This window comes from Megalobrama amblycephala, linkage group LG3, assembly GCF_018812025.1.
Source record: "Megalobrama amblycephala isolate DHTTF-2021 linkage group LG3, ASM1881202v1, whole genome shotgun sequence".
Taxonomy (NCBI): Eukaryota; Metazoa; Chordata; class Actinopteri; order Cypriniformes; family Xenocyprididae; genus Megalobrama; species Megalobrama amblycephala.
The window spans coordinates 9,589,550-9,600,666 of record NC_063046.1 but is presented as its reverse complement, the minus strand read 5'-3'; the positions used below and the strand labels follow the sequence as shown (position 1 = coordinate 9,600,666).

Below are 11,117 nucleotides of genomic sequence, written 5' to 3'. Positions count from 1 at the left end.
CAGAGGAACGTTCTCCATGGTTCCCACGTTCTCCATGTCCAGCTCTTCCATGTCGGGAGGTTTGTTCTCCTCGCTGTAGAAGAAGCTCGTCTCCTTGAAGGCCCCCTCCAGGTCGTCCTTGATGCTGCTGATGATCTCCAGGAAGGATGGCCGCATTTTGGGGTTGTACTGCCAGCACATGCGCATCAGCTCAAACCTGGAAGATCAAAGAAGGAGAAGCTGAGGAACATGATCTGCAAGAAAACATCAGAAATATTTGTGTGTCCAGTAGGGTTGCACGATTAATCGCAATTAACCCAAAACGCTTAGTGCAATTATGAAATCGCAAAGGCTGCGATTATATTTTTATGCGCGGCTTGTTAGTGAAGCACGGCTCTGTGATCGGTACTAAATGCTGCTCCGTCTGAAATCGCTGCGAGTTTCAGTCGCCTAGAAACGTGCATTTGAAAAAGCAACATGCGTCAAACATCTTTCCAGACGTGAGAAGTATTTATTAACATCTTATCAAAGAAAAGACAACATTATAACATGTTTTTATTACTCCAAACTCACTTCATAACATCAGCTGAGTGATTGAAAACATCCTTCTGTGAGACGATATGGCTTCTTAAACAGAATAAGGAACACAACATGTTATTTCATAGTATTCTATACAGTGATAAAGGCTACGTCGATTAGTATTGCATTATAAATATACTTTATTATCATGAAAATACTAAAGAAGGCTTGAAGAACTCATATAAACCATATATTGTCGTAGTCGTGTGTTTATTAGTCATGTTTAATCAATCAAAGCGTTTCAATCTTCTGTTTATTCAGCTACAGCAATAGTACGATGCCCATAGGGATTTCCTGGAATGACGTACGTTATCTTACTTCTGCGGAGCATATTTGGAGATTCTATGCGAGAGCGCCCTCTGGCTTTCAGGTGGAGCAGCATTTAGCTGTACTTCACTGACAAGCAGCATATAAAAAAAAAAAAAAAAAATAGCCAATTGCCAAATCACGTGCGGTTTATTTTCGATTAATCGTGCAGCCCTAGTGTCCAGTCCAAATGACCGGCTGATATTTGGGCATTTTGAGATTATTAGCATCAGACGACAGCAGTATGCACATGAAAAGTTGAAGTCAGAATTTTTGTTTTTTTTTTTAGGGATATTTTATGTTTGGTCCCAAAACGCGATAAACGCCATTTAAAAAAAAAAAAAAAAAATTGAGTTTCCACCAAAATCAGTATTGTATCTGGTCGGTAAAGAAAAGTCAGTTATTAATTTTGCGCAAAATGCGATTTCCATCATGTTATTCAGCATCGAATTTCTGTCACGGTCCCCAAAACTGAATCATGGACAGTTTTTAAAAGCCGTTTTTTAATACCAATGTACTCGGCAATGTGTTTAACTGTGTGGTGGCGCCAGATACTCTTTAATCGGTAATAACAAACGGAGACATAATTAATTTATAACATTAACAAGATGACTCGCTGAATTCATTTTAGGAGTGACGACAATGTATTTTTAGTCAAATGCCTGTATGTAGATTAGTATTGACAAAGTTCAGAGGCTGTCATATATGTGAATCAACTTACTTTGTTGTGTATTTTCAAAATGAAAAATAACTTTTATATTGATGGATTAATTGCATTTTGAAAAAAAGAAGAAAAAAAAACGTGTCATGGATTTATTGCATTTTGGGGGGAAAATAATCTGTTTTTATAATAAACCTTTTAAAATCAAAATGTAGATTTGAAATGTTTAATGTTTTTATAACCAAAAGATGCTATGTGAAAGTTTGAAACAGAAAATAGTGGTTTTCACCTTTCTGCTTTCTTGGTAAAGAAAACTAATTTTTACTCAAATGAATCAAAATGGATTTATAGCGTTTTGGAACCAAACTCTTCATATGTACACTACCGTTCAAAAGTTTGGGATAGGTACGATTTTTAATGTCTTTAAAAGAAGTTTCGTCTTCAGTGTCACATGATCCTTCAGAAATCATTCTAATATGATGATTTGCTGCTCAAGAAACATTTATTGTGTACAATATTTTTTTCAGGATTCTTTGATGAATAGAAAGTTCAAAAGAACAGCATTTATTTGAAATATAATCTGTTGTTACATTTTAAATGTCTTTACTGTCACTTTTGATTGATTTAATGCATCCTTGCTGAATAAAAGTATTCATTTCTTTAATTTCTTTTCAAAAAAATAAAAATAAAAATTCTTACTGACCCCAAACTTTTGAACGGTAGTGTATAATGCTACAGAAGCTTTGTATTTCAGATAAATGCTGTTCTTTTGAACTTTCTATTCATCAAGGAATCCTGAAAAAAAAGTATACAACGGTTTTCAACATTGATAATAATAATAAATGTTTCTTGAGCAGCAAATCAGCATATTAGAATGATTTCTGAAGGATCATGTGACACTGAAGACTGAAGAAATGATGCTGAAAATTCAGCTTTTCCAACACAGAAATAAATTACATTTTATATTATATTCCAATAGAAAACAGTTATTTTAAATTGTAATAATATTTCACAATATTACTGTTTTTACTGTATTTTTAATTAAATAAATGTAGCCTTGGTGAGCAGACGAAACTTTTAAAAATATTAAAAATCTTACCGATCCCAAACTTTTGAACGGTAGTGTATATTTTAGGGAATGTGTTAAAAAATTAGCTATTATTAATTTGTATTCAAAGTATTTGCAATAATCTCACCTTTTGGTTTATGTTATTTAAAAAATTGTCTATATATATATATATATATATATATATATATATATATATATATATATATATATATATATATATATATATATATATATATATATATATATATATAGAGAGAGAGAGAGAGAGAGAGAGAGAGAGAGAGAGCGAGAGAGAGATGGCCCTTTTAAAAATTAACTAATGTAAATATTAAATGTACTGTATATATATATATATATATATATATATATATATATATATATATATATATATATATATATATATATATATATATATATATATATATATATTAATTTTAAAAATCTAAATAAAAAATGTATATATTTGGGCTGTCGACTGCTGTATAACCATATGATACACAAACTACATTTCTCGGCTGGATAAAGCAAACCAGCATCTCGCTGGTAAAGTTTTGATGGATTGTAATTAAGGTAAAGACGATTACAATGACGTTCTGGCGATTGCGCACTTGATGACCTGATCACACGTTGTATTTATGCACAGACACATTTCAGTACATTCACATTGTTTCCACACATTCACGATAATGAGATTTGTCATGTGTATGTTGATGCGTTTAGTAATTCTGAATGGATCCGTGTGTACTGTAGTAAGTATATGCAGTCAGGTTTTTGGCATCTCCATGTGGTATTGCAATTTGACTTGTCTAAACTGTAATCAAGCTCTTTGCTGTTGCACTGTACGCATATTATAGACTGATATATACATACATGGTTGCATTGTATCAAGGCAATTTCGTATTGCCCCAGAAATGGTCGTAAAAAGTTTGTCTAAAAAAATTTTCATAATCTATTATTACCTGAGATCATCCTCAGTGTAATATATACTACATACATATATCATTACTGAATATTGTACTATTTAACATGACTGTCATAAAATTACTCACAAGATCTTGTTTGCATCGCCCACGCCTACTTGGCGCAGCTCTGAACAACAGGTGGCAGTGTGACGAATCAGTAACATAAACATGCATGCTATCAGCGGTTACGTCCTAAACACAGCTGCAGTGAGCTCATGGTGAATGCTGTGACCTCTTTACTACACAACAAACACAGAACTGTGATGAAATCACACTGCAAAGCTGGAGAGAGCTGTAAAGGAGGCCCGAGAGCGGCAGCGAGGGGGAACTGCTTCAGTTACGGAAGAAAAAAAGAAAAAAACAAATAAGACTACGATCTCGCTGACACTTGAGCATTCCAGTTCACCATTTTAATTACACACAAACAGGCTAAGAATACCAGAGGAGTCTGCTGAAATAAATACTCGGATCCCTGTGCCAGCTCACACACCAGTGGAGTAACACACACCATTAGTCTTACAAACACCAGCGCCGGCTACACACCCACACACAGCTAGCGCAAACATCAGCTGACAGTTACAAATACCCGTGCACCACATACACAAACATTCACACCAGCATATCCAAGTGCGGTATTTTCACCGTCACACACACACACACACACACACACACACACACACACACACACACACACACATATCGGGGCTTTTGGCTCTCCAGCTGTGAGACAGAGGGATTGGACTCACTGCCCTCGGAGTCTCCAGCCTGTTTTTCCTGCACAGCACTAAATGAAGTTTCCATTGATGGGGAGGTAGTCTGATTTTAGCACCTCCAGTGTTAAAATCGCTATAAGAACTAGACTATAGCTTGCAGTAACTACCAAATATGGATTTCTTTTTAAATTCTATGCATTTTATAAATATATATATCTTTAATCTTTGTTCAAATTTAAACATTTTTAAGGTAAATGCTATTCCTTTTTGAACATGGAAATCATTTAGTTTTCTTAAGCTTACGGAATTTGACCTGACTAACCTCTAATATATTTATTTATTTTTAATCGTTGACCTGGATACTACAGCAGTCCTAATATATAATTTATTACATAAATTATAAATTATATTATCACATGGCTTTAAAAATGTATTCCTGCATGTTGGCTGTACATCACAGACTTTGTTGTGGCATGTTCAAAAATTAATAATACTTTTTCTCAGACCCCACAAAAATATCAAAATGAATTCAACTCATTCAACAAAACATGAAAAAATAGTAAGAATTTAAGGTAACAGTTTTGCGACAGCATTAATATTAAGAAACAATGCTGTGCCTATACATCTTATTAAAGCACTGAAATGCATCATTCAGTCTGTTTTTGTTATACATGTTATATCAGTTACATTTTTAATGTAACGCTCAACATTTTACTTCTGTGTGAAACAGGATATTAACAACTAGAAATAACTATACAGAACGTAAGGCATGACTTTTATACATCAGGAATAGATTGGAAAAGGTGGACATCCATGAGGTCTCTGTGATGTCAGCTGAAAAAGAAAGTCATTTCAGAAGCGGAGAAATTTCTTTACTTAAAGCCTTTATATATAATGCATTAGAAAAGTATTTTAATGCATTCATTATTATGTCTTGTAATGCACCTTATAATGCATTTTATGGTCTCATGAATAATTGTAACCACCATAATAATACATTATAATGCTTATCTATTCATTGAACACACCTTTAGAAAGTATAATGCATTAAAACACAAACAATTTCAGATGTAACAAGGAATCTGCAAATTATATAATGCATTTTAACTTTGGTTACAATTATTTATGAAAAGATCAAATGCATTATAACGTACACCGTAAATATCTTTATAATGCATTATACATAAAGGCTTTAAGTAAAGAGTTGATGAAAGGTTACAGAATTTGGATTTTAGTAAAGACCAAATTTGTTCCTAGTAGGCGGCAGAGGCTTTTGCCTTTTTTGCCAATTTTATTAAAAATATCACATCACCATTGCTAGGCTGCACATAATTTCCACTTTTAATTGAATAACTGGATGTTTAACTTGGGTGACCATTGGCACTGTTAGTAGCATGTACCAGCCTGAAACCCTCCCTCTTTAAAGATCACTTCATCCTTCCCGGCACTTCTCTGAAAAAGCGTTAAAAGGTGCCAAACTTCGGCCAACCACAACAAAGACCCTAAACCAGACGGCCTTGAGATGAAAATGAGGCACAGGCCAATGCAAACCATTGTGCTCTTCCTGTCAATGGACAGTAGACTGAGAAAACGCAAACTGCCATTTCTCTTGAAACAAAACATAATTGTTCATTTGTTTCACCAATAAGCACAGCTTGTAAGGTTTTCTTTTTATTTTATTTCTAAAAAAGAAAAATAAATAAATCACATTCTAAAAGGCCTACGCAACATATTATTTTCATAAATAAATATATATATATTTTTATATTATCAATATATTATTTTTATATTTTTTATATTAATTATATATTAATATATATAAAATAAAATCTGAAAAATTCTAAATTATATTTAATTTAATATATATTAAAATCTACATATTATACATAACAGTAATATTAGTATATATAAATTATAATATTAATATATAAAACTGTATATGAATCCATAATATTTTTTTAAATGAAATGCATAATAAAAGGCTGAAAAAAAGGAAGATATTTTATTCTATCTATAATCACCCTAATTTAACAGATTTGTCATTTATTAGATTAAACAAGCTGTAGCTGACAAAAAAATAATGATGTTACTTTCATAGCCAAGAAGTAAAGCCAAATGGAAATGTAAGCCATCTCTGACCTCCAAAACTAACTTTCCATTCTTTGTACCCATTTCTTCCCAAGAGACACACCCACCTATCGACCAACATTCCTGATATAATGTTATATTATTAAATTATTATATAATTATTATTATATTAAATGTGGCATTGCTGTAGTGCTCTGAGTGCTTGTATTTCACTGCCAGCTCTCACACTTCAGATAAAACACGGACTTGAAGCCAGACGCAACCCAACTCAAACCATGCCAAAGAAAACCCAGAGCTTGGAGGCTCTCACAGATGAACAAATTATACTTAAATTTAGCGCACAGCACCCAAGGCAAGAGCGTTAGACTCGGTAGTTTAAAAATCCAAAACAAATAATGGCCAAACTGTTTGTTAAATACCATTAATTATAAGCAAATCCTGATTTGTATGTCAATTCTTGTTTAACGCTTTGTGACGTTACCACCTGAATCATACAGTAGGTGGCAGACTTTCTGCTTTTTAAAAGGATAGTTCACCCAAAAATGAATATTCGCCATCATTTATTCACCATCATGTCCTTCCAAACATAAATGATAATTCATATTAAGCAAATGTAAAATCACATCAAGATGTTGCACCAGGTTTGACATCAATGAAACCAATCTAGGACAAAAGGAAAAAGTGATATTGAATTTTGGTCTGTTTCTCACATAAAACTATCATCAAAAGACGTGGAATAACACTGCACATGTTATACAGATCACTTTCATGTTTTTGTCCTTTTTGGAGCTTGACATCCTATGGTAACTGCTTGCAAAACAGCTTTTCAAAACATTGAAGTAAGTTAAATAAATGCATAACGTCAGTGAAAGATCAACTGAGGTGAATGAAGTGACTTACAGCATATCAGGGCAGTTGTCTGGTTTGTCTAGCAGTCCCCCCTCCATTACGAACCGCAGTACCTGCTCATTGGACATGCCCTGATAGGGCTGCTCGGCCAGGGTGGCTATTTCCCACAACACTACCCCAAAGGACCTGCAAGATGAGAACAGACGAGAACAGTTTAAATAGATCTACATTAAGAGTGATTAGGGACGTCAATTTACAAAAATTCCCATAAAAACGATCAATTATCGATTAATCATCACTAAATTATCTTAAGTTACTTAACCACTTGCTTAACCAACACACAAAAAAGTGTCATTTCAAAGCTTAGAAGCTTGGCTTTACAGTAAATATAGGGAATATGATGATCACTTAACATCTGATTTTAAATTTGCTGCTAAATTTACTCTATTTGTTGCGAAAAAAAGAACTGGTTTACATGATAACGTGATCTGTAAAATCATCGTACATTAACAGATAGACTTGTGTCATATATCGTTGAATACAAGCATATTTGTTTCACTTAGAGACAAAACTATACTAAATATTTGTATGAAAAAAGCGATGCAAGTGTAAACCGTATACACATGATGCTTTTGCGCCACGTTTTTGTTTGTAAATTTGTGAAAGATTAGTAAACTATAGTAGATCACATATCTTTATTTAGAGCAGGTGGTCTCGAACAAGCCCAAACACAACATAAGACATTGTGTATATTAAGGAGTGACATTGACATGCTGCTTCGCCAAAGCAATAGGACTTCCCGGATCCAAACACGTCGCGCTCATGACGCAGTGTTTTCCGATGTTTAACCAATGGAAACTGGATCTCGGGTATGGTGGGTAGGGATGATGTGTAGAGACCAATCGAACACTGTTTTACAGATGAAGCGTGCCTGGATTGGATTAATCGTTCAGATTACCGTGCGCCACAGAACACAGCTGAAACAGTGCTGGAAGATCATCGCTCATCAACCAGGATCTTGTTACGTGTTCTAGGTACTTTTATTGTGGCGTTTACACAAATAAGTAGTTCTTATGTTCAGTAAAATCACTTGATTAGAGTTTTTTTTGGGGAACCTTAGTTAATTAAGTGTAAAATAAACGGCTAGCCTATCTAATCCATTACATGGCTTTAAAACATTAACACACTTAGAATACGTAACTATGATGCACGCGCTTTATTTTTATTTATTTTTTGTGCATGAGCCACATACCCCAAAACTGCACACTCTAATGATAATGAAGTTTTATAGATTAAATTATTATTATTTTCTATTTATTTCGGAGCAAGTTCAGTTGAAAGCTGCTTGCTCATAAAAAAAACTGTTCCCTGAAGATGTTTTTTTCAAGAAATATCAATATTTTCACTGAGACTGTGAGTGATGTGTGTTTTAATTACCTAAAACTTTCAAATGGGAGCAAGTTGTCATTATAACGAGTCATCCGCTCAGACAAATGTTATAACATAACGTGGTCTGTTGATAATAAAGCTATTAAGCACATAACAAAAATACCTTCAGTCGTGCTTCGCTCAAATAATGTTTCCTTTGGTTTTCTACAGATAAGTACTGTACATCTAAATTAGATACAAAAGCTGGCAAAAAAATAATCATAGGCTCTGTTCCAAAACTCGAACGAGCCGCTTTGTGGTCTACAACTGCCTAAATATAAGAAACGCTTTACATTAAGGTAGCAACTCATAAAACACAAATATTGAATAAATAATACATTTTTTAATTGCACTGAACTATTTGCATCAATACTGAATAAAATTTACCTGTGTAATCCACATTTCTCCTTATTGAATTCACTTTTTCACTGAGCTCATCTATGCATTCTGGTGTTGCCTTTTACACAAAGCACAGATGCATCATAGCACTGATAGCTTTCAATTATACTGTAATGTTGAATGGCTACAATTACTGGCTAAAGTTGAGAAGAAAATCCATGTAATAGAGACATCAGTATCAATGATACAGGCCTTCATTCATAATGCTTAGTAAAAAGATGGATTTAACTTTTGGATTTAAAATAAAAATAAGTAAGTGTTGTGTTTGTGATATACAGCCATGGATCAGTTGCACTGCAAACGTGGCATATGTGAAAGCACAATAGCGTGTGCTGCTCCTGCAACGCATATGTACTTGAACACACCGCAACCGCACAGCAAACGCCGTATGTGTGAAACCGACTGACGATGGACGACAGAAAAATGTCCAGGAAATCTGACATTATTCATGATTTTGAAATGAGTCATTATTCATTATTTTGCGCAAAAACTGACCCTTTTCACATTTCTGGGGTTCCCAGAAGTGGAAGTCGTCAAAGTTAGGTAAAGTTCTATAGCGGTGAATGGGAGATGACAAAAAATTATTTTGTATTTGCATTTACTTTAAAAGCATAAGAAAAAAATCCACAATAGCATTTCCACAACTTTCCAAAAGAGGGAAAAATATAGAGTGATTGATTACAGCAGTCAGAAGAGAGAAAGATGTCAAATTTGCATTAGAATTTTTTTTTTTTTTTTTGTCATTTACTATCAAGGTAAAATAACAAGGTATAGAGTAATAGATGTGTATTAAGTTAAAAAAAAAAAATGAAAATATGAAATTTTTTTACTAGTGGAAACGCATCATCACAGTCCGTGAAAAAGGTTCATCGCACTCAATCTTTAAAGAATTAGTTCACTTTCAAATGAAAATTAGCCCAAGCTTTACTCCCCCTCAAGCCATCCTAGGTGTATATGACTTTCTTCTTTCAGACGAAGACAATCGGAGAAATATTAATAAATATCCTGACGCATCTGAGCTTTATAATGGCAGTATGCTTTACCAAACGAGTGTGAGCTGAAGAAAGTGTCTCCATCCACATCCATCATCATAAACATAATCTACAGGAGGGTTAGTAAAGGCCTTCTGAAGTGAAGCGATGCGTTTGTGTAATAAAAATATCCATATTTAACAAGTTATGAAGTAAAATATGTAGTTTCCGCCAGACCGCCTTCCGTATTCAACTTAAAATAAGGGAAGGCGTAGGATGTACAGCGTAAGCTTTCTGAAGAATATGGAAGGCTGTCTGGTGGAAGATAGATATTTTACTTCATAACTTGTTAAATATGGATTTTTTCTTACACAAACGCATCGCTTTGCTTCAGAAGGCCTTTATTAACCTCTGGAGCCGTATGGAGTAAATTTATGATGGATGGATGTGGACGGAAGCACTTTCTTCAGCTCACACTCGTTTGCTAATGCATACTGCCATTATAAAGCTCGGATTGTGTTCGTCAGAAACAAGAAAGTCGTATACATCTAGGATGGCTTGAGGGTGAGTAAATATTGGGGTAATTTTCATTTGAAAGTGAACTAATCCTTTAAGATACGGCCATTATATTCTAATTCTGATCTTAACCACTGTCGGAGATTTTTTTTATAATGGTATATTTGTAATTACAGGCGAAACTCTACTTCATTCCTATGTCTGATCCTTGTGTAAAGTTTAGCAGACAGACATTCCTTATTATCAAGGCCTGACGGTGACCCTGGACAGACATGAAAGGTGAACTGTTAGGGCAGACTCTCCAAACACCTGGAAGGAAACTCGAGAACATTGTAATTAAGTTCAATCCTCTTCCTGAACAGGGAGTACTTGATTCTGATCCTTAACAAAAGATTTAAGAGCGAACCTCCCAGCGAGTCCAAACAGCTACTTATCATGACACGGGCGGACGAATCGGCTAAAGATTCCTTGAGGCTCTGGAATGCCACTCATATCAGCCGCAGCTGTTGCAGTTTCCGGAAAAGCGTGGTCTAGACTCCCCGAGGTTTTCTTTGAAAGTATGTCAAATGAGACTAGCATATGAGGGAAGTGTTTCTA

General features: G+C 34.3%; 1 protein-coding gene across 2 annotated transcripts in view; it reads right to left on the bottom strand.

Annotated features, from left to right (window-relative positions):
* Positions 1 to 11,117, bottom strand: part of igf1rb (insulin-like growth factor 1b receptor) — a 122,360-nt gene that overhangs the window by 2,898 nt on the left and 108,345 nt on the right. The window contains exons 20-22 of one of the 2 annotated variants that reach the window (XM_048183745.1): positions 7,258 to 7,392; positions 553 to 606; positions 1 to 196 (exon numbers count right to left, since the gene is read on the bottom strand). The exon at positions 1 to 196 is cut by the window's left edge and continues 2,898 nt beyond it. In XM_048183745.1, the coding sequence (XP_048039702.1) occupies positions 1 to 196; positions 553 to 606; positions 7,258 to 7,392 (385 nt within the window). The remainder of the gene's footprint in view (positions 197 to 552; positions 607 to 7,257; positions 7,393 to 11,117) is intronic. The other variant, XM_048183746.1, reaches the window with a different exon arrangement.